Consider the following 24,685-nt stretch of genomic DNA (forward strand, 5'->3'; position numbering starts at 1 on the left):
GCTATTGAATTGAGAAGTGATTGTCATGGGACAAATATTCTTTTGTGAAGTTTTTTTTTTGGGGGGGGGGGGGTTTATCTCCCTTGTGAGTTTAAGAGGTCACATGGTTTGCATCAGACTGCTTTATACCTGACCACTTGCTTTCACTTCTGCATAATGAAAACTGCTTCTTGTGTGAGCACAGTCATCCTCTTATAACCTGTGCTCTTACGAGCACGATGCATACTTCACGCGCTGTGGTAAGTGACTTTTCATTATATTCTGTTTGAAAGTCATATTTCATTTTAGGAAGTCTGAACTCGCAGTGTAAACATTTACGTACATGTAAACCACCTGATAAGGCTCTATTAGATTTACGGTACTGTGTGTAAGTCTTGAGCCACCTCTTATTTTTTAAAAGCGCGCTTGTACGAGTCAATCTTTTTTCTCTCACTCTGAACTCTCTTAGACAAGCTTTCTTGTCATTTCAGTGATTTTCAGCCCAGTTCTTGTGTGATCTGGCATACCTCAGCCTTTTCTCCCTGCTTTCCTAACTAAAGAATGGCTACTTGACACCCCCATATTTCTAAAGGGTATGACTTTCAGACACTGTACCACTTCTTCTTTTGTCCAGTTCCTTTAAATGTTTTAAGGACACACAGGGATAGGTCAGTTTTTTTACTTAATGGCTCTCAGAGAATCACCTCGTTGATGCAAAAATACTATTTTATACGCGTTTTCTTTGCCATGAAATTGGTTCTTTGTTAAGTTGTCAGTTATGAATCTGTTATTTCATTGTCCTTGGAAGCAAAATGTAAAGAAATGAGGGGTTGTCCAAGACTTTTGCACTGTACTGTAGGATGCAGGTGGTGTTAATATTTTATTATGTATATTATATGGTATCCTCAAACTTGTTGTAAGCAACTGAATTTAATTTTGTTGACTTTTTTTCAGGCTCTGGTAAAAAATATCCTCATCCTAAGCCAGCTTTTTCCACTGGTGAAGACCATAAATACAAAATTTTTACCATGTGACACCAATCTGAATGAAACTAAAGTTGACTGCAGTGACAGACCACTCAAGCACGTCCCCTTCATTAAGGCTACATCTGTAGCTTACATAGATTTAAGCCGGACTAAGATAAACCGAGTATGGCCGCATGCTTTCACAGGTGTCCCAAATCTGCATACTCTAAAGTTATCGGGCAACTGTCAGCCGGGCAGTCCGAGAGCTCTGGAAGACAGGTCTTGCAGAGTGAAAATCTCCAGGTATGCTTTCAAGCCCCTACTAACACTGAAACATCTGGATTTGTCAGGAAACAGTCTTGCCTACATACCATGGTTACCAGCGAGCCTGGAAGTTCTTCATCTAGAGAACAACCAGATCTTCAACATTATCTACCCTCTAAACACTCCACATCTCGAAAAGCTCTTCCTCAGCAAGAACTGCTTTTATGCAAACCCGTGCAACCAGTCCTTTTACATCAGTGAAAAGGTTTTCCAAGAGCTCCCCAAACTGAAAAACCTCACATTAGGGTATAATAATTTGACAGCTATCCCTAAAGGACTGCCACTCTCACTGGAGAGTCTGGATTTAAGAGAGAATACAATCACAGAAGTCTTAGAAAAAGCATTTTTCAAAATGACTGCCCTGGAGGACTTAAATTTGGAGTGGAATTGCCAACGTTGTGACCATGCTGCAAGGCCCTGCTTTCCATGCCCACATAATCAGTCTCTAAAGCTACATTCAAACTCCTTTTATTCTGAAAACAGCTCCATTACCATCCTAAGTTTGAGGGGAAACTCTCTGAAAACATTTCCAAAGGACCTTTTCAGACCATTGAAGAAACTGAAAATATTGGACCTCTCTGACAACCTCCTGGCACATGCTATGCAAAATGGGACCTTCTTTAAAGAGCTAACAGGGGTCAAGTGGCTGAGCCTTATCTATAACTATGAACCACTGAAGACTTTTCCAGAACTTAATCTTTCCCCATATTTTAACAACATGTCTGATCTGCAATATCTTCTTCTGAGTGGCAACTTTTTCCTAAAATTTTCTGGTGAAAGCGTTGAAGTCCTCTCCAAGTTAAAAAGTCTAAGAGTTATAGAGCTGAGAATGAATTTCATTAACACTTTTAATATGACATTTGTCAAACAGTTACCCTCTCTAACTTCTGTTGACCTCTCCCAGAACATGCTTAATTTCCTTGAGTGCAGCTCAATTTCACGACCTGGGACTGTGGATGTAAACCTGTATGCAGGCTCTCTTCATAATCAACCTCTCACTCTAATGGATAGAGACGTCACATCTAGAAACAGTGTATGGGAAACAGACCCATTAAATGCTTTGGAAATGTTAGAAGACAGTGTGACAAATATCCCAACACTATTGGGCTTCCAGCACCGAGCAGATGTTCTGGACAAAAGATTTCCAGTAATTACATCACTGTGGGACTTGAGAAATTTTCATTGCAAAAATAAGCTGACATTTGACCTGTCTCAGAATGATATCGTGTACCTTAACAAACATGTGGTTTCAGGCATGGAGAATGCCGTTTGTTTAGACCTTTCCTTCAATTACATGAACCAGGCACTGAGGGGTGGGGTGTTTGAAGGTATGACACATTTAGAGTTTCTTAATTTGTCTTACAATAGGCTTGATCTTTATTATAACGATGCTTTCAGGGAACTTAATTCATCTCTGAAGATATTAGATATCAGTAACAATGACTTTCATTTCAATATGAGGGGCATGGGCCATCGTTTTGAGTTCCTTGAAAATTTGAATCAATTGGAAGCTCTAAGTCTGGCAAACAATGCTATCGGGATGCGAATCAACCAAAGGCTGATCTGCAATTCTTTGAAGTACTTTGACTTCTCTGGAAATCACCTGAACATCATGTGGGACTCTGACAACAACAAGTACACTAATTTCTTCCAGAACCTGACAAATCTAACCTACCTGGACATCTCCAACAACCATTTAAAATCGCTCTCATCTGAAGTGCTGAGTAACCTCCCAAGTAGCCTTAGGGCTCTCATCGTCAGCAGCAATTCTCTAAACTATTTCCCATGGCTAAACATCTCTGCACTTACCAGTTTACATTACCTGAACCTGAATCACAACTTCCTTTACAAACTGCCAAATTATGCAGTAATATTTGGAGTCAATTTTACCTTCCTGGACCTCAGTCACAATCGGCTCAGTTATATTCCTGAAGATTTCTTTAATAACGCAAAGTCCCTAAAACATTTGTATCTCAGTCACAATCAGATCAAAGAGTTGAACCGGGAGCATCTTCCTGTCCTCTTTAAAAATGGCACTCGCCTTGAGAATCTCACCCTGCATGCCAACCCCTTCAAATGTGACTGCAATACCTCCTGGCTTGCTGACTTCTTGAGTACTACACCGGTACACATTCCTTATCTGACCACAGATGTACGGTGTGAATTCCCAGAGTCTCAGCAGGGTGAGAGCATACTGTCCATGGACCAGCGTTCTTGCCAGGACATATATGGTAGTGTAGCCTTTGTTGCCTGTTCATTTATGACTCTGGTGTTTACTGTTCTTCCTTTACTGAAGCACCTCTACGGCTGGGATATGTGGTATTGCCTGCAAGTGCTCTGGGCTGGACACAAAGGCTACTCCCAGATAGCTGGGACCGATTCGCATTATCAATATGATGCCTTTGTGGTGTTTGACACCAGTAACCAGGCTGTGAGGGACTGGGTTTACAACGAGTTAACTGTCAATCTGGAGAACTCTGGTCACAGGAGGTTTTGTCTATGCTTAGAAGAAAGGGACTGGATTCCTGGGCTGTCATGTATAGAGAATCTTCATAATGCAGTATACAGGAGTGTGAAAACCATTTTTGTGCTGTCCAGAGGTGTTAACGGAAATGTGAATGGTGTGATCCGCCAGGCCTTCTTCATGGTTCAACAGAGGCTTCTGGATGAGAAGGTAAAGTCGTAAAATCAGCCTGTATATTTTCACAAATTTTGTGGCTGTAACTTAACCCACAATCCTAAAATTATCCCTAATTCTGTCTCAAAAAGGTGGACGTAGCTGTGCTGGTTCTGATGGATAAGATTTTTCCCAAACTGAAGTACCTTCAGCTGAGAAAACGATTGTGCAGAAAGTCTGTGTTGTCATGGCCGCATCACCCATGTGCTCAACCCCTTTTCTGGAATCAAATGAGAATGGCGTTGTCATCAGATAACCTCAAATTTTATGACAACAACATGAGTGAAAGTTTTATATAACCTACTTTTACATGCTAGCAGAGACAATCATGATTTCAAAGATCTTCCTCCTTCATATTGCTAAATATTAACAAACTTGACCTTCCATTAACATGCTGTCACATACATTTGGTTGGTGTTATAATTTTATTAACTCTTCCATATATATGTTATACATATTGTTCTTATTCCTCTGTTGGTTTCTCTGGGACGTCATTTGTTGTTATTGTTATTATGATCATTTGGATGTATTAGCTTAAATTTTCTTGATTTGTTTTATTTTCCTTTGCCGAATCCAGTGGTTTACAACACCTGTATTTGTATTTGCAGAAAATAATATCAGCTTTCCTTTCCGTTATATTTTGTCAGACGGAAGAACTTTTGATTGCGTTTATTTAGCATCTTAACCTGTAATTTACCCATTTTATTATATGTACTTTGCTCCACACGCTTAAAGTCATTCATTACTTTTTATGCAATCACGATGCGGGGGCGACACAATCCCATGGCATATCTGCTATAGGCTTGCGTGAATGCACACACTTTGGTGTACTGCTTATCAAATATAATATTTGTCTTCAGAGCACATTCACGTTTGGGTTGCAACATTAACTAAAGCAACGATATAAGAGAGCTTGACTTGATTTCCCTTGAGTGGCTTGATTTCATAAATACCAGCAACACTGAGCACTCCGCCGTCTACAGAATTTTACTTCTCTTCCGTTAAGTTAAGGGAGGAAATGAAACCAGCACTTGTTGCAGGTTACAGATCACTAAGGACTTCATTATCACCTACTTAAATGATCTATTTTTTCTGTTTGTTTAATGAGAAAACAAAATCATGTCATGTTTTCATCGTCTCTGTACTCTAGCTTGGCGGGATCTCTTTTCTGAGACCGAACCAGGACCAAATACAGTTATAGTTACTCACTGTAATTTCTGGTTTATGGTCTGTTGAATGCAAAATAGGATCGTGCCGAACAGCTGCACTTCCCCGATACACTCCAGAGAGCTCCTAACTGCACTGTCACAAGTCACCACATTTGTATTCCAGAATAGCCCGGTTTTACCCAATCACATGGTGTGATCTTAAATTATGTCTCTACATCTACTTCAAGCAAACTCACTTTTGTCTGTGTGGGCTCTTTTGTTTAAAAAACCCAACAATATTAAGTTCCAGCTGCTGTGTAGTAAAGGGAATTTCAGAGCTTTGGCTTTGCGTAATACCTTCCAAGTACCATTCCCAATTCATGATTCATAGGTATATGAAAAACAGGAAACCACCCAATCATGGCTCTTCGCGCTGCCCCACCACGGCTCTTCGTCGCGCACGCGCCAGCTGGGAGAGCGCGCCCACGCGGACCCGATGGCAGTACAGGTCATGAGCTGAGCTGCTGAGATCATGGAGCCTGCGCCGAGGTCGGACAGGGTACTGATGGGACTTTACAGTGATGGAGAGGTACCTGTACGGTAAGCTCGGGCAAACATTTGGGTGCGCACCTGGACTTTGTGGAATTATTAAAAAATAAATAATTCCAACATGAAAACATTATTTCAACAAATTAAACTGTGTGCTTTTAGTTTTAGCGGCAGATTAATTATTATGTAAGGTACGAGTCCGAACTCATGTAGCCGTGTGCATACGAGCAAGAAACTAATCCGTCATGCGGTGGTCATAGTAGAATTATGCTCCGTCTCTGTCGAGGCTGCCCAATCACATGCACAGCGACAGTTTTACTCGTGCCACGCATGGAATACGGTTAGGTCTGCTCGGTAGTTTTTCCATTGAGGTGGCAGGATGTTGAGCTCCAGGAAAAGCCTTCCAAAGGACTGTAAATTATCATCCGGAACAACCGATCTATGCCGTTGCAGTTTGGGCGGTGATTCGACTTTTCTCTTCGCAGCAACAGCTGGCTGCAAACTGAGAAGTAAGTGCAGCGGCTTGTGGACCGAAATGAAGTGAGGCGTTGTCTACTTTATTTCAGAATTCCGCTCTTCCTTCATCTGTCCTTTCTCATTCTGCCGCTATGGTTTGACGTGGGAGCGTGCAGCGGCGTAAACTTGGCGCGTCTCCATGAATATGGACCAGTGACTTGTGATACCTCCATCTTAATGCGAATAATGCAAAAGGGCAAAGCTTATAATAGTAGCTTACCAAGCTACCTTGAGTAGAATTTAGAATTGTTTAGAGCCTGTTTGTAATTTTATTATAATATCTAATTAATAGAATAACAATATTTACTAATTATTGGCCACATTCCTCCACTGATATACCAGAAGTACACACAAATGGGTACCACTGAAGGTTCATGACGCTAACTTCATTGTCTCCACAGTGGATAAGGGATTGACAGCTATGTTATGACTGACAAGAACACTTAGCCAATCGCTCAGTTGAATCCTGTGTAGTGAGTCCCAGCACCCAATCCTCATGGATTAGAGGAGGGATTATGATGTGGATTTGCCTCTGCAGATTTGCAGACAGGCCCCCATTGTGGACTAGGATGATGCTGGGGTGCACTTACTTTGATATGGATATAGTCTTAACATGTACTACGGTGTCTATTTCTCTCCAGTTTTAGCTGGAGCCTAAGGTACAGGTATGTTGACAGCCTAGCAAAGCATAATGACAAATTTGCAATTGCACCTGAGGGACAGTTGGTAAAAATTGTTGCAATTTCCTATGTTCACTGCAGATTACACAATTTTGTTTTCCCTGCAGGTTAGAATCCCAGCACTTTGCAATAACTAGAGTTAGTGCTGTCCATGGTGCTGAAATGGTCATACTGGTCCATCTTCCTTTTTTTTTAATATCCTTTCACCATCTACTGCGGTGACTGAGACTGTGGGAGGTTTTCTAAATATAATGAGCGAGAGTGTAGAAGTAGCCTGTAGTATACTGCACCACTAATGTGCAGTCTGCTTAGAGACATTTCTTTCCTGTCCTCACATTGTCACTCTCCCCTAATAAGGAAGAGCGAGGATTAGGGAGTACTTTAGCAATTGTAAGTCAAGTTGTAAAGCACTTTGGTCCGAACTCTTTTCCTGAAGAAGCACACTAATCCTGTACCTTTGTGTAAAAGGTTCTCTGGGGAATTAAATGTTTAATTTCTTTAAAATGTTCATTAAATAATTACCACAAACCATGAATTACATCAGCCTGGCTGTGACCAGAAGTACAGTTGACAGTATTGTTTGTTATATAGGTGTTGCTTCTAATGCTTGGTGTTGATTAGGTAGTTCTTGATTTAAATCATTGGTGTAATTTTATTTAGGTTGTACAGCTGCTTGTGTTGATGCAACCTTTAACTGCCAAATCAAATTGGTTTTAAATGATTTGTCTCACTTTCACCTTTTTAGAATCCATGATGTCCTGCACTGTAGCTGAAATTACAAGACCACTGACCTGTGTGTCTGGGAGACCTGCTGCCAACAGTGACTGCTGCTTTCCTCAAATAGGACTAAATAAAAGTCAGCCTCAAGCCCTAAACAATCAGTCATGGACAGGTGAAAACTGAGAGGCCAGTACGTGGCCTTTACTTACTCTGTTATCCACAAAGGACATGAGCATATTCTCAGCTTTAACAGTTTCTTTTCAGATGTTGTATTTTGCCATGTAAAAAAAAAAGAAGATGCCTTTAAATATTAGAGCCAAGCCCACACAGAGCAAGCTTTCTGCTGCTGCAAAAGGTAGTGGGCACACCGATGGCAACTCATCTCATTCACGTTTCTCAAGGTCCCCTAAACACGGGAAAGGCAAACAGGCTGTAAGCTCAGCACCAGGGGCCCGTTCAGGGTTAGAACCAGGCTCTGTGTCAGGAGGTGTGCCTGCAACACCATCTAAACTGACTGGGGGACAAGGGTCAGTGTCAAGGCCAGGTTCAAAAATCAAAGCTGAGCCAGAAGCAGGCAAAGGGTCAACGCGTGGTTCAGCGACAGCACCAGGGGGTAAAACCTTGTCTATGGAGAATATTCAGTCTTTGAGTGCTGCATATGCCACATCAGGTACTATGTATCCCAGTGAGCGGGAGTCCTTGGAACCCTCTGGTGGGTACCCCAAAGGCACCATGACACTAGGTAGAAGTACCAGCCGCTCCTCCTACACTGGCCGGACGACAGCTACCGGAAGCAGCCCAAACATCACATCTTCTGGGATGCATCACTTGTCAGATCCTTGTGGAGACCAGAGTTTTCTTTCTGGAGGGACTTCTAGTTTACGGCGGCAGTCTGGAAGACTCACACAGATAATGAATTCGACTGGACGTGGAGAGGTTTCCACATTTGATCTCCATTCTCAGCTGAGGGATCTGCAGAGAGAGAACAACAACCTGCGAAGAGAACTGGAAGGAGGTAGGGATGGAAGGACAGGCCCCAGCATGAACAGCGTCAACTTTTGGAGCCCAGATGTAAAGAGAGAAAAGGGCGTGAGGCGAGAGGAGGGAGCGAGGAGCTCCATTGTGAAAGACCAGCACAGGACAAACCAAGAAGATTTGCAGGTGAGCTTGTTTCAAAAATAGCTGCATAAATAAAACAGACATTTTCTCCACTAAACACAACACTGCGATACTATTACTTCACATTTAAGGTTCTCAGTGTAACACCCATAAAACTGTTGCTGTTATTGATGGTGAACGTCTGTCAGTCTTGCTTGTGGCTAGTGTTAGCACTTGCCAAATCAGCAATGAGACATACATGACGCAGGTCTACACTGACGTGTTGGCTAATTGCCCCTGCCTTCCATCGCCCACAGCTCGTACTGCAGAAAGCAATTTTTACTTAAATCTTTGGTTTGTACTGTTACATGATTCAGTATTGGCTAAATTCAACACTGTTTAACATATTATATAAGCTTGGGTCATATTAGCTGCTGAAGTCATTTGGCAAGATAGGAAACTAGCATTTTATAATTTGTTAGCTGTAATGCAGGGGTGTCAAACTCAAATCCTAAGTGGGCTGGATCGCTAAATGTCAGGCCAGGTCAGATTTGACCCTTTGTCAGGTCATTTAGCTGTAACGTTAGCAGGGTGACAAGCACAGGTTAGCCAGCTAGCTTTAACTTAACTGCATGAATCTGTAATGCTAAGTTTGTAGCATGACCTTATTTAAGCCACAAAACCAGACAGGGGTCCCATGAATTAAATGCCATGCCTCAGTCACATCCTCTTTTGGCCAAGGTTACTCGAGCTTTCTTATTAGGTAATCATTTAACACTGGCTGACCTGCTAACATGGATTAATTACTAGCTATGTTACAGTGGTCCAAAATCTCGCTGACAGAGGTGACTCAGAAAGTCTGGTAAGGTTGTATGTTTGAAATGAAGTTACAAACTGTTCAGACATTGGCATTAAAAAGCATTAAAAAGTCAGTCAACAGAAGCCTGCAAATATCTGTTACAGTAAATGCTGCATTTTTGATTTTACTGAGGTCTTAGTTCTTTAAAATGACACTCTTTAAAAAAGCCTGAATGGAGTGTCTGCTCGCACACTCCATTCAGGCTCTTTGTGCTGACCCACCCATTTCCTCTGCATATCATGCCCCTCACTTCACTTCATACCTTTTGTTTCTGACTTCAAGGTTGCACTGAAAGGCGTCTGTGCGGTTCATTTATAATGATGTTTGCGAGGCTCCCTGTGTTACCATGGGAACGTGCACTAGTGGCATCCACTCCAAGTTTCTAAAAACCCTCACATCTACTCCTGAAGAGACAGTGACTAGTCCTGTCCTGTGTCACCTGTCCCTGGAGTGTGGTCCATTCAGTTCGAGGCATTATCCATTTGTCTGCCTCACTGAACAGCTACTGGATCGTATCTATTATCCCTTCATCTGAATTCTTTGTGTTTTTCATCCTGACAGTATCTCCATTTGCTTTTTAAGCTTTTTTTCCCTTCACGTGTCTGTTTTTCTGATGGAAACACCTTAAAAGTCGTTGTATACAACATGAAACTCATCTAGAGTCTCTCACGCTAAGAAATCGCTGTAGCAACTCCACTCCCAGATTTTTGTATTGTTCTTTGAACCAAGCATGCAAAAACCTTGATCATATCTTCCAAGTCTCCCATCTGACTCCTCCTTCTTGTAACCAAGGAGCCACCTCTGCATTCATATTTATAGCTTTTTTCATCGCACATTGTCACAGAGTGTGAGGACACTGTGACACATACACGCACACCTACACACGCATACACACATTCTTCTCATTTCGAAAGCAGCAAACTTTATAAAATAAAGCAGACTGTGTTATTTGCACAAGTCACGCTGCAGCACCCTGCCCTCAAGTGAAGCTCGTAGAAGTTAATATAAAGAAAATGCTCATTAGCTGTTTGCTGGAGCAAACCTTTGGGCTTGATCACGCCCTGATTTTTAATTTGTACAGTATTTTTCTCGTGAGCGCAATAATAACTTTAAAAAACCTGTCGCCTTGTTCTGTCTTACTCTTACTTGCGCTGTCCCCGAGCAGCTACTGATGCACACACCTAGTTAAGCTTTACCTCATCACAGTTTTCAGTCCTGACTAGTTGTGAAATTCCTCTTTTTTGTCTCTCCCTCTTGACCTTTACTATAACTCATAAGGCTCACAGCCCACATAAAATATAACATGTAAAATCTGAAAAAGACTTCTTTTAAAAAACCCTGCTTTTAGAGAAAAAAGCAGCTGTATCACAGGGAAGATGTTATTCTTAAGCTTGCTAATCTCCCGTATCGCCTCCGTCTCCCCTCCCTTCTTTCAGCCTGTCACTTTCCACCTCTTTTTTTCTTCATTTCCCCTGGATATTTTCTTTCTTTCCTTTTTGCTCTTTGAGAGACTGTGGAAAGAGTTCAGTCTGGCATGAGAACTTTGTTATTAGCATAAGGAATGTCACCTCTTCTCTCAGCAGCAGTGACCAGTTTTGTCCCCTAACCATCTGCCTGTTTTGCTTATGTTTGCGTCGGCTGCGTGTTTGTGTGCGTGCGCAGTTGCACGTGTGTATTTGTATCTTGGTTGTGTACGTGTTTGTGTGTAGGGCTCTCCTCCCACTCCGACTTAATATTCAATGCTTGTTGTTGCATTGATTATCTGTGTTCACCCTCGGCTGCCTCCTACGTCTCCACTCCGTGTCCTTGGCTCCATGCACCTTCTGGACTGGAAAAAAGAGCTTAGAATAATTGAGTAAAATAAGTAACACCTTCACACTGATTAGAAGATTGTAATTTAACTTTCTGATAAATCATTGTCTGAATTTTGTAAGTTGCTGTTTGTGTGTGTGTGTTTATTTAGACTATACTTTTTTTGAGCACAGTTACAATTTCATGTGTCTTTTTAAGCACTGATTGAATTTCCAATCAAAAACCAGGAAGCTATAAAAGCAAACGAACATAATATATTCTGTGTTCTTTTGCCTTGTGTGCTGCAAAAGCAGGAATGTCAAAAGAAATTGGTTGCCCCCAGCAACACACGGACATTTAGCGGTTAGTTGTTAAAATGGTAAATATATTGGCGTATTGGTTAGTCATTGCAGCGGAGAACCTCCGCAGCCTTACGGTTATGAGTCAAGTTCAGCAAATTTTGTTTAAACCCACAGAATTTATTTTAAGTTCCAGGTTAAGCCCTGCCAAGGTTTTAGATGCATTTCCATTCTTTATCGTGAAGAATTGAAAAATATATTTATGAGCCTATAAAGGTTCCCCCAGTTGTTCTATTGATTTTAGCTGAACGTTAAAGGTTTTCAAGGTCTCAACCTAAAAGTCAAATCTTGGACAATTATATGAAATGAATACAGGATTTTTGTTAATAGTAATGATAAGAAGAGAAAGAAGATGAAATCACTTCACAAAGACACAACTTTTTGTTTTCTTGCTGTCTCTGTGTTGCAGTCTGTTATGATATACTCACAACTTCACAAACCTTTGAACTTGGGAGGAGTAAACTTACTGTTAATTTGAAATATGGACTCTCTTTAGGTCATTTTACAATATTCATAAATTTGTTTACATCAGTTGATTTTTTATTTCTATATGGAATTCCTTCGTACTTGAAACTCTTTCTCAATCCTGTTGCTCTACTTGCAAGTAGCACAAAAGGAGCTTTTGTGTTCTCCATGTGCTTTGAGGAGAAAACCCGACCCCTTGTGGTCATAGTGTGTAACTAGTCTCCAAGAGCTTTGTGAATTAAGATGTCTAAATGAATCTAGCGAATGGTTATTTGTTCCTATCATGTCTCACTTTTGGCTTCTCATGTGTCTTTGTGTCTTACATCATCTCTCTCTGCTGCAGCCTGGGAATAACAGAAGAAACAAGGTCTGTCTTCATATACCGTCCCATACTTTACATATGTGTGTTTTCACATGTTGTGCAGATTTGCTCATGTTTATTTAATTATTGAATAAATGGGAACTTTGTCTTTTATAGCAGCTTCCTTTAACAGTTCAGGAGCTTCAGGAGGAGCTGAGGGCTCATAGAGAGATGAACAGTCGCTCCCAGCAGCACCGTCAGCAGGGGAACGCCTATCGAGAGCTCCATATGGACCAGGACCTCAGAGGGGGACTCAGCCCTGGCCACAGTCCCAGACAAAGCCCCAGCAACCTGCAGAGTCCTGGACCAAAGAGCAGCCCTAGAGCCAGCCCATCCAACACCTACAATCCAAGGCAACAGGAAGCTGACATCATCATTCACAGCCCTGGATACGGCTGTAACACTGCAGTAGCCGCACAAAGAATCAGCCCAGCTGACACCCTTCAGCGTGGGCTGAGGAGCAGCCCAAATCAGCCTCTCTACAGTCCTAGCCAAGGTCCCGGGATTGTACCCAGCTCTGGTTCTCTTCACCCTTGTAGTCCCTGTCAGGTGCCTGGGTGTGACGGCTTTTCCTCACCTCCTCCCCTGGTTCCATCAGAGGAGAACTTCTTCCAACTGCAGTCAGAGCACGAGCGGCAGGCCAAGGAGCTATCCCTGCTGAGGAAGACCATGGAAGAGATGGAGATGAGAATTGATTCTCAGAAGCAGACGCTGGGCGCCCGGGACGAGAGCATCCAGAGACTGTTAGAGATGCTTCAAGGCCAAAGCCAAGGTCAAGGTCAGGGACACTGGGGACGGGGACAGCGGACAGGCATAATAACCATGGCAGCACAGGAGGCTGAAGCCCAGCTGGAGAACGTGCATTTGAGAGAGGTACACTTTTTCCTGCTGATATTTATACACATCTGAACCATTCATCTGCACTGTCAGAGCAATTTTAAGAGAAGGCTGAGCATTATGCACTTTACACTTTAGTGTAGAATTCTCGCAGGTTGAATCACGGTACTCGGTTGAATTTCCTGAATTACCTTTCGATTTAACAGTCACTGAGTCAAATATCCCTCATTACCAAATGAAAATCCTTGGCAAGTTAAGCCACTGTATGATCATATGCATATCATAAAACATTAACACAGCATGTCATTTTCAACACCAAAACATTGTCTGTTCTGTCTGTTCTATAGGGTTTTAAAAACATTTTCACTTTAAAGCTGATGCTAAACTATTTGTGTTGCTAATGTTAATTGATGAGATTACACACTTGACTTAGGTGTGCATGCACGCCTAATCTGTATACATTTGTGTCAGTTTCTATGTATTAAGCAAAATGTGGGAGCAGGAATCAGCTCAGCAGGTCTTATCAATGGGCCAGATTAACATACGGCGAGCTCTAAGCCTGCGTTGAGCCATGCAGTTTTATAATCTGTGTGTACGTGTGTCCTCCTGAGTATACTCATATGGTAGCTGAACAAACAACAGTTTCTGTGCTGTTTGCAGCATTTGATATTCATCTTTAATTCTGCAGCCCATGACTTGTTATGCCTTCAAATAAATACTTAACTAGATAAATCAAAATTGAGTTTAGCCAATGGAAAAACAAACACTTCTTCAGGTGCTCATACGTCTCTATTGCCCGTTGTTTCTTTTCACAATTAGAGTTTTATTATGTAGCAGCCCTGCAGCCAGTGCTGGTGTAGCACAGGTGTATCGGTATTCTCTGCCATTAGGGGCAATACTAGGCTGCTCTGTGCTCCTCACTACTGCCTTATCTATTTTTAACTCCTAAATCTTCTTAGCCTTTAATTTCTCTACCTCTGTGTGTGTGTGTGTGTGTTTTATGTCGGTGCATGCTACCGATATTGCTTGTATCATTCTGTTCTTGTTTTTCTGTCTTTGTTTGTCTGCCTCTCTGCGTCTGCTGTGCAAACTCAAAAACAAAATTGTGTGTGTGTGTGCGCGCGCGTGTTCGTGTGTCTGTGAATGAGCATGCGTACACATCTGGAGCCAATCGGCTTAGTGTTTTCAAGTGAGAACACTCCCTCTCTGGGTGGCTGATGGGATATCCGCCCATTTAGTCACTGTGGTGATTTTGTTTAAGGGGAATGTGGGTGTTTCAGTCCATGCTAATGCAACCACTGCTGTGTATGTTTGGGTGTGTGTGTGTGTGTGTAATGTGTGGGACCTAACCATGCTGTGTGTGTAAGAGGTGAGTACCTGCTCACACACACTGCGTGCTGTGCTATTTTTAAGTACTGGACAGCTTAACATATGCTAGGAGGAGGAGGGGACATGTGTCAGGGAGAGAGGGAGAGAGGGAGTTCAGATTTTAGAAAGTAGAAAAACATGCTGTGTTTGTCTGAATATTAATGTATGATTAATGAGTGAAAACAGCCTGACCTCCCTGATTGAATAGAGAAGTGATTGTTCTCTCAGTTTCCCCCCCAAGTTTCCCAGTTTCTGGTCTCAAAAAAAAAAAAAAAAAAAAAAAATATATATATATATATATATATATATATATATATATATATATGTGTGTGTGTGTGTGTATATATGTGTATATGATGTCTTTGAAATGTTTCTTCCCTTTTTTGCCTTCAAGAAAATAGTTTGGTGGTGGTAAAAAAGTGGAAACCTTTTCCTGTTGTTTAGTGTCACTATTATTGACTCATTAAGATCTCCATCTAAACATGTTAGGAACTTAAACATTAATTAATTGATTGGTACAGTATCATCAAGCCTAGTTTGCGGACACAGGGGATACAGTCAAACTTATAGATAAATCTCTCTCTCCTCGTATTATTTGGTCAAGTGTGCAAACGTCTTTATCAAATATAAAATAATTTAAAATGCAGCAAAACATACATAATGCTAAAAAAAGAATTCAGTAAATAGGCCCCCTTCTGTATATTCTTACTGGTCAGACTAAAGGCCTTTAAAATCACTGTATATTGCACATTTTGATAGTGAATTGGTGTGAATGGCTGCATTAAGGATACCTGAGTTTGAAATAATATTTTTAACAACGAATGTTACACGTCCGGTGGGTAAAATTGCTAAGACAGACTTGTGCCTCCTTTTTTTCACTATCATGGCGCTGCCTTTTGAACTGCCAGGATGTCGTTTCTCTTAGTTCCAAAACAAATGTAAAATTTTGTTTTGGCAGACTGGAGGACAGTTTTCAGTCTCCAGTTACTTCCCGAGCCTGTGTAGATCTCTATTACATACTGCCAGTCAGCAACATTTTGTGGTTTGCCTCTTAAAAAACCATTAATCAGATAATCAGATTATCGTAGTCTTTTAATGATGTAACACCAAGTTCCTTTGCAGTTTTAGGTTCTGGATGTTCTTTGTAGATCCAAACATGTTACCGACCTGTTGCCATTTAACTAAATGTGGAATTTTCCACCACATATTTGTTGTGTGTAACATGTCATAACTTTGCCTGCTCCAGCTTTGGTCTTTTTTGTAACCATGTTGCTGCCATCATGTTTCTCTTCTTTCAGCTGCTCCCTTTAAGCTCCTCACAGTTTCAACATTTTTCTAATATGTTTTTCAGTGTAGCTCGTTCATCACCACTGCCTTAAACATTTGTTAAGTAGTTTAATGCATTTGTCACTTTGTGGGTGGTGATGAATTAAAATGCTCAGAGGTTGTTTTATCCAAGCAGTAGCCTACTTCCTGTGAAGGCATCTTGTAATTTTTGCTTTACGTTGCAAAGGCGAGTCGGTGACGGTAGCTCAGCTGTTGCCTCTATCTGGGACCACTGCTGTCAGCTTTTTGATTAGCTCCACAGGAAACTAGCCCGACTTCCTTTCATTACCGCACCCATTACTCCTCATCTAAATCTAAATCTCAGCTTGTTTACTTTAAACTGAGATCATAAACGCCCCTTTTTTCAGTTTGCCTCTCATTTTCATTTACTTATTTTTTGCTGGAATGAAGTGGCCTTCTTAACTCTGTGCTTTATCGAAGGAAAGCTGAAGACATCCATTAAAGTGTGTTTGTATGATGAAAATCAGAGGACTGACGGATGTTTCTCCGCATACCATCCAGGACAGACGACGGCCATATGTTAAATCACTTGAACCAGCTGTTTGTGCTTATGTGTGGATTTGCAGTGTGTACGGATGGAGAGCGCACTCCATCACTCCTTCACCTGCTGATGTATGTTGTCACATGTATGTTGTGTGCACAGGGGTGTTCTCTCACTTGTGTTTCCTGTTCAACTTTGTCACTGATCCGAATACCTTAATTGCACAAATCCAGCATAGAAACACTGGCACATGTTTCTCAGCCCATTCATAGCACTCATAGACTGATCTGGACTAAAAATGATTTGGATCCACACATTTTAGTCACTTTTAAAAAGTGTTAGTGGGCCACCTGAACTTTTGCAGTACCAGCAAGGTCCACAGAGTGGCAGTGTTCTATCAGAGTTTGACCACTGCAGCGATTACAATCACAAACTGAGCCAAAGTTGTGTGTGATGGGACCACATACACACACACAGAGACACACACACGCTGAGAGGCATAAATCTGGGCCTAATTGACTCTCCCCAGCCGTCAGGTCCCTGCAGACCCAATAATAACAGCCTCACCACTGGTCTGTTCCTGCCCAGACCTGACCTGCTGCCAAATGTGTCCAAACACACACACATTCACACTTTCACAATGAGTTTTTTACTTGGAGATGGCATGTATTCTTTATACGTAACCTACTACAGATGCCGTATGGTCAGCCGGGGCTCTAAAGTTCGGCCCCCTATTGTATCTCGCTCGGTGTGATCGTTTAAGGCTGCGCACTGCTCTGTTGCTGAGAAAAAGGAGTCCCTGTTGTTCTGCTTTTATATACCATGACTGGCTTCAGAGCTTCTGCTGCTTTTTTGGCATGCCTTTATCTCTTTAGCTTTCCAATGCCAGCATGTTGGAATGAAGTGGAAATTCGTGTCAGCAAATCTTTTTTCTTTAATCTTTTTCCCGCTTTTCCTTTCTGCTTACTTTCTCATGCCACCAAGCTCAGCAGCAAAATATTGATGTCTATCCTGCCTCTCTGTCTGGATATGTTTGTCTATGCACTATTTCTTTTGTTCATCCCAGTGTGTTTTGTTTTTTGAGAAGCCAAACTTTCAGCCTTTGCTATAGAAACCCATCTCAGCTACCATCCGAAGACTATTGCAAATAACATCAGCAAAAAACTCACATGCATACACGTATACCAATTTTCCCTTTTCCTCACCAAAACATGGGCACCACCTACTTGCCATGCTCTGCTAATTTCCCAGAATGTCTGAGTGGAAAAGTTTATCAGGACAAGATTACACCCCTCAAAGCTTCTCCTCACCTTGCAACCTCCAACTATTTCCCAACAAAAGTCTTTGATCGCCGCAGTTTTTCCATTTATCTTTTCAAACTTTTAATCCACCGAGCCGATAGGCAGACACATTTGTGGCAAGCAACTGTTTCCTTTTGTTTTTGACTTTTTTCTCACTGATGTTGAGGGGATAGGAATGCGATTAGTGAACATACATATATGTGTGTGTGTCTCTATCAGTGCATGTTTCGGTGTGTGCACGCTGTACGTGACACCATTGCCTTGAGGCTAGAATTGAACCTTTTGACCGTATCCTTCACTCAGGATGCCGGCACTTATTGCTATAGTGTTACGTTTGATCCTATTCATTCCATATGCTCAGTCCCTCGGACACATGTGGAGCAGAGAGGACGGTCTTTGATGACGTTCTCTCTTGCAGGGCTTCGTTTCCCCACTGAGAGACACAACAGTTTGCAGAACTGTTGCTGATAACAAGTTCATAGACACACTTTCTCAGAGGAACCAAAGAAAGTGTACAGGCAGTCAAAAAGACAGACATGCGCATTGTGACAAATCAGTCACTTTAATAAGGACTTGAACTGTGGTGGCAGTGGGAATGCTAGTCTGTGGGAGGCATGCTCTTGTAGCTGTTGCTGTTCTGAGAGTCTATTGTGCAAGTGGTGTGATATGCCCATGTAGAAAGGACGGCACTGCAACGCTGGACTTGCCCTTACTCTGGGCTCCCTCTTTATTCTGGCAACTGGTACAAAGAAAACAGCACACAGTCTTCATTAACAATCTGCAAAGCAACTGCAACATTCAGTTCTGTTAAAAAGAATTAGAACAATCACAATCTCATAGAGAAGCATTAGAGCTGAGTGCAAGTCAAAAAGCACCCGACTAGCTAACGAGTATTAGCTTAGCATGCTAACTAAAAATGCTACTCGTGAATAAAGTTACTACCCATGCATCAAAATGCCTGTAACTTTCGGGATACATGCTAGTACTGCTTACAATCAAAATACATGTTGACAATTACCACTATGAGGGTGTTTTCATTAATACAATTACAAAATTGACAACAGTATCGCTCACTAGCACCTACCACCAGCTTGGGAGTTTTTTTCCTTTGCTGAGGCATGCGCTGTGCAGCAATTTGGAACCTTAACAGTTGCAGTTGCTGTGTTTGTCCACCAGGTGGCTCCAACTATTCACAAAGCACATCAATTTTGAGGAAATTCATTAAGCTATTTTCTAACTCTGTTACATCCACCCCCGCAGAATTTCACTCAAAATTAAAGATGCACAACCCACAGCATCCACCAAAATCAACAAAACAAAAGAGAAACCCAAAAGAAAACAGACCCGACATGGTTATATAGACACACCAACTCAAGAAGTATCCCCAAAAGGATGAAGCAGAGTGAGCGGCGCCAACTCACTACCAGCTCCTGGATGCAGGATGCCGTCTACACCCCACACAAACCATGCCCCACAGAAAAAGAAATGTCCCCACATCGGGACCGAAGTTCAAACATGGTGGTGCAATGGAAAACCAGAATGGAACAAAGAATACACCAAACTGGAAACCACAATGTAGAAAATAAAAAAAACTTACTGAAAAGCCTGACGTAATGACTTAGAGACTTTGCCAATCATCTGACTTGCATCATTAACAACCTCTTGAGTGGACATTACATGGAGCAACCGATTGACTGGTTTGACAATGCGTCCAAAACGAGATCTGACTGGTTGTACATCGCCAGGACCAGAGTGGGTGGAAGGCGTGAGTTGTCTGTTCCCTCCCTGAGTGATAGTCGAGGGGGCCGATAAGCAGTCTCGTTCAGAGGTCACTGAACCGGCTTGATGGTGCAAATCACTCACACTCTCAGGCTCATCAGCCATGCTCAAAACATGACCAGAGGGCTCAGCGCCCTCACAGCTGTCCGAACGTGCAGCCGACAATTTGTCAACCCATTGCCGAGTTCTGTTCACAGAATCCCCACTCTCTGAGAAAGACAGCAATCCCGTCGCATCCATGGCATCGCCAGATCCAGCTTCAGAAGAAGACTGAAAGGTGCGATCTGCGTGACTGTCCACGTCCACAGGCAAGAAGTTAACAAGCATCAACAGGTTACGGTGCACAACCCTCTCCTGTCCAGTGATAGGATTCTTGATCACATATGTGTGAGTAGCAGGTTTCACACCAACGACAGTGTATATGGCGGACTCCCACCTGTCTGCTGTTTTTCGCTTCCCTCTCTCACGTCTGTTGGAAACCAGGACTCTATCACCCGTAGCGATCAAGTTCCCCTTCACACGGCGGTTATAGAGCTCAGCCTGACGTCTCTGTTCTTTGTCAACATGTCCTTGAGCAATAGCCATTGCCTCTTGAAGATCCTTTGTCAGGGACACCACGTAGCTATCATAACAACCGATTTCAGGATCTTTCAGTATGTTTTTGAACAGCACATCAACTGGAAGACGGGGGACCCTACCAAACATGAGATAGAAAGGAGCGTAACCTGTTGTCTCATGCACAGTACAGTTATACATGAATGTCAGGGTCTGGAGGCGCCGGGGCCAGTCATGTTTCGCATCAGGAGGGAGGGCACGAATCATGTTGCCCAGTGTCCTGTTAAAACGTTCCACACTACCGTTGCCCATTGGATGGTACGGCGTCGTCCGAGACTTCTTCACACCAGCAACCCTGAGCAATTCGGCAACCAGCTGACTTTCGAATGATGCGCCCTGGTCAGAATGGACCCTCTCTGGGAATCCATAAATGCAGAAATACTTGTCCCAGAGTTGCTTCGCAACCTGTTTAGCAGACTGATCTCGGCAAGGGAAGGCCTGGGCCATCCTAGTAAAATGGTCTGTCACTACCAGCACATCAACAGGTTTCTTGTTAGAATCCTCCGCAGTCCAAAAATCAATGCACACAATTTCCAAAGGTGCAGATGTCTTGATACTCTCCAGGGGTGCCCTCCCCTCAGGATCAGCTGCCTTACCAATGACACACCGCTGGCATTGTCGCACATAATCCTTCACATCTCTGTCAATGTGCGGCCAAAAGAACCTCTGGCGGGCCAGACACAAGCTCCTAAACTGCCCCTGGTGGCCAGCATTGTCATGTGTGCCCTGGAGGACCTCGGGTTTAAGGGCATCAGGAACAATAAATTGGTATCTCTTCTTCTTGGAGACCTGATCCCTAGATACTCTGTAAAGGACACCATTACACATCGTCAGTTTGTCCCAGTGTTTAAGGTACCTAATGACCATGGCACACTCACTGGATCTTTCCCTCCGGGAAGGTCGACGGCCACGTTCCACAAAGTACAGCACTCTGGAGAGGACAGGATCCCTCAACTGCCCCTCACGAAGCTCACCCTCAGAGAACACAGGTTGAGCATCCGTTGCAGGGAGAAGTAGCTGTGGAAGCTGTTGGAGGATGTCAACAGCACGCGTTCTGGCACCCGACTCCCAAAGGGTATGTGTCTCAAAGATGGCAGAGACCTCTTCTTTAGTCAAGGACGTTCTTAGCATGCACCGACACATTAGGCTCCTCCTCGACCTGGCCATCGAAGAGATGTCGACTGGAGTTCGACTGTCGAAATGCCTCCTGTACTGAGCCAACAGAGATGGGAAGAGCTTCTCCAACTAGGTTGCTATAGGGACAGCAGAGCAACCTCTCTCCGACAGCCAACTTCACAAACGGTCGACGGCTTAGTGCATCTGCGACAATGTTCTTAGAACCAGGGACATATTTGATATCAAACTCGTAAGATGCCAGCTTCGCCACCCACCGCTGCTCACAGGCGTCCAGATGAGGTTTAGTCATAATGTGTGTAAGTGCATTATTATCAGTCCACACCGTGAAGGCATGTCCCTTGAGCCAGTGGCTGAACTTGTCACACACAGACCATTTCAACGCAAGGAATTCAAGGCGATGAGCAGGGTACTTACGCTGGGCACGGGAAAGGGATTTACTGGCAAATGCAACTGGTCTAGCCACAAAATCACCTTCCTGAACTTGTGAAAGAACTGCTCCCAGCCCATCCAAGGAGGCGTCGGTGGACAAGACAAAAGGGCGAGCAAAGTCAGGATGGGCCAAAACTACTGAGGACACCAAAGCAGCCTTCAGATCCTCAAATGACTGTTGATGATCATGTGTCCAGTCAGTAGGTGTCAGCTTCCGAGATTGCATAGCACGGCTCACACGTGCCCGCCCCTTGCGCTTCTGCTTCTGGCCAGACAGAAGGTCAAAGAGGGGCCTTGCCAAGGCAGAGCAATTGGGCACAAAATGCTGGTAATAGTTCACCATCCCCAGAAATGATCTGACACGGGACTGTGACGGGGTGATCCCATCAGGCTCCATTAGGTCCGCAATGGTCATATTGCTGACAGCCTCGACCTTAGCAGGATCTGTGGACACACCAGACTCATTAATGATGTGCCCGAGGAATTTCACCGTCCTCCTGAGAAGCCAGCACTTCTTTGGGGCCAATTTCAGGTTGTGTTGGCGAAGTCGGCTGAAAACCATTTCCAATCTCTCCAAAGCCAACTGCTCAGATGGTGCAAAGACCAACAGGTCATCAAGGTAGCACAGCAGGCTGAGGAAATTTTGATCGCCAAAAATGCAGGTCATCATTCTCATGAAGCTGGCTGGGCTGTTGCACAAACCCTGAGGGAGGCGGTTATACTCGTACAAACCCATGGGTGTTGTGAATGCAGAGTATTTGCGATCCTCCTCATGTAGCGGCATGTTATAGAAGCCAGAAGTCAAGTCCATCGTGCTAAAAAACGCATTGCCACCAAGGGCTGCCAAGCAATCAGCTTGATGTGGCAGGGGATGAGCGTCCTTTAGCGTCCGCCTGTTGAGCCATCGAAAATCGGTGCACACTCGCAAGTCGCCATTTCTCTTCCACACAAGGACAAGAGGTGAGGCAAACTCGCTAGTAGACTTCCTGATTATGTCTCTCTCCTCCATCTCGTTAAGAACCTGGCGGAGCTTGTGGTATTCGGCAGGAGGCACACGCCTGTAGGGGAGACGAAATGGCCTGTCATCTGTCAGTCGAATCCTGTGTACAAAGCCCTTAGCCTCACCACAGTCCAGATGATGGCGAGAAAAGACATCTTGATAATTGACCACAAGGTCAGCCAACTTTTCTTGCCAGTCCGATGACACATCACAGGATTTCAGGTCCAGGTCACCCAGGCCAACACGGTCCAGCCTCTCCTGTACAGTACCAACATCCACTGTGGGTACAGATGTCCCAGTGGGCTCTGTACGAGTAGACTGTTGACTGAGCTCTGGAACCTCCATATCCTCCAATGCAAGGCAGGTGTAGACATCAGCAAGCTTGGCATTCCTCCGCAGAATAACAGGGTTGTCTGTGACATTAAGGAGCTTGAGTGGGACCCACCTGTCTCCCCAGAGAGGAGTCACCACTCTAGCGACCATGATGCCCCTGGGTGCAGAGCGAGAGGTGGTTGGCTCAGTAACTACAGTAGAGCCGGGAGATATCTTAACATCTTTCGGAAGTTTCCCCCATACAAGAAACTCACTGTTACCTGGCAGGGTGACAGCCCTGTTGCACCTGACTGTGCCCACTTTGTCTGGTATCTCAGTACCAGACCAGCGTTCCAGGCCAGCAAGCAGAGAGAGGAACTGTTCAAGTTCCTGATGCCCTGAACGCGACATCGAAACTGCCTCCCAGTAGCTTGCATCTTTCTTGAACTGACGGATTAAATGTCTGATGACATTCGAGCCAACTATTAAGTCATCTTGTTGATTCTCAACAACAAAGGTTGGAACCAAGATACGACACCCATACACTTCCATGTCAAGCTCCACCACTGATTTAGGCTTCACTCGTACACCACCACAGCCAACAAAAACAACAGTGGGTGCCCCCTGATTTCTCAAATCAATAGCACCAGCAGCAGCAAGCCTCTGCAGCGCTACTTCACTCAAAGAACAGGCCATTGAACCACTATCCAACATAGCACCAAGGGATGACTTGCCTCGGATTGTAACAGGAGTGTAGAACAGGCTGTCACTGCTGCTGATTCTCTGTGTGTCCTGAAAAATAACTCTCTCAGACTTGTCTAAGTCCTTTACATTGTCATACAGTTCTGCTGCATCATGTGTGTGGGAGTGTTCTTCATGACCTGTACAGCCTCCCTCAAAGCACAGGTCGTCTAGTTTCCCTGGGCATTGTCACCCGTAGAGGCCCCATTGGCACACGAGCGACGTGTGTGACCGGGCTGAAAGCATGTGAAACAGAGTCGGGCAAAGCGGCAATGGGACTGTGTAGTGTGGTCCTCCTTATTACAGACCTGACAGCTCCTGCCATTGAACAAAGGGGCCCGATTCTGTACTCGTCTGCCACCCTGCCGTGAGGGGGAATGTCCATCCCCAGCCTTCGCTTTATTCAACAGCTCCCTGAGCATCGACATCATCTCACCAAGCACAGCATTGTCGCTGGGCTGCTGACTGTGGGGGAACTGCTGCTCAGGAGCAGGGAGGGCAGACTGCTTCTGGTAATGCAGGGGAATAGTCTGGCATCTATTCTGAGTTGAGGTCGTCGGATTCCGTTCCCCATCCTGTGACAATAGAGGAGGAACAGTGGGACAGCTTGGAGCAAGAAACATCTGCTGCGTCTGGGACAAGAGAGGAGAGGGTGAGACGGAGGGTCCTACCCCAGGTGACGGGGGTGACGTAGGAAGCGCGTCAACACCAGAAGACTTCCTGTCATCGTTATTCAAGAGCTCAACACGCGTGTCATCACGAATTAGCGCTGCTGCATGGGCCTCAACCACGCGCACTCTCACAGAAGACACCCTCTCGCGCCTATACTCATCTATCCTCTCCTGAA

The 24,685-nt window shown here is 43.8% G+C and overlaps 2 protein-coding genes across 2 annotated transcripts in view; both read left to right on the top strand.

Annotated features, from left to right (window-relative positions):
• Positions 1–218: 218 nt before the first annotated feature.
• tlr9 (toll-like receptor 9) lies at positions 219–4,244 on the top strand (the record flags this gene model as incomplete). Its single annotated transcript, XM_080899136.1, has 3 exons — positions 219–239; positions 934–3,942; positions 4,038–4,244. The coding sequence occupies 3 exons, from the start codon at positions 219–221 to the stop codon at positions 4,242–4,244; spliced, it is 3,237 nt and encodes a 1,078-aa protein (XP_080755262.1).
• Positions 4,245–7,855: 3,611 nt separating this feature from the next.
• Positions 7,856–24,685, top strand: part of LOC308406874 (ERC protein 2) — a gene marked incomplete at its 5' end in the record, with an annotated part of 171,936 nt that continues 155,106 nt past the window's right edge. Inside the window, 3 exons of the mRNA XM_080898149.1 lie at positions 7,856–8,719; positions 12,474–12,497; positions 12,609–13,364. Coding sequence (XP_080754275.1) covers positions 7,856–8,719; positions 12,474–12,497; positions 12,609–13,364 — 1,644 coding nt within the window. The remainder of the gene's footprint in view (positions 8,720–12,473; positions 12,498–12,608; positions 13,365–24,685) is intronic.

The sequence above is a fragment of the Rhamphochromis sp. 'chilingali' genome, assembly GCF_963969265.1.
Source record: "Rhamphochromis sp. 'chilingali' genome assembly, chromosome: 12".
Classification (NCBI taxonomy): Eukaryota; Metazoa; Chordata; class Actinopteri; order Cichliformes; family Cichlidae; genus Rhamphochromis; species Rhamphochromis sp. 'chilingali'.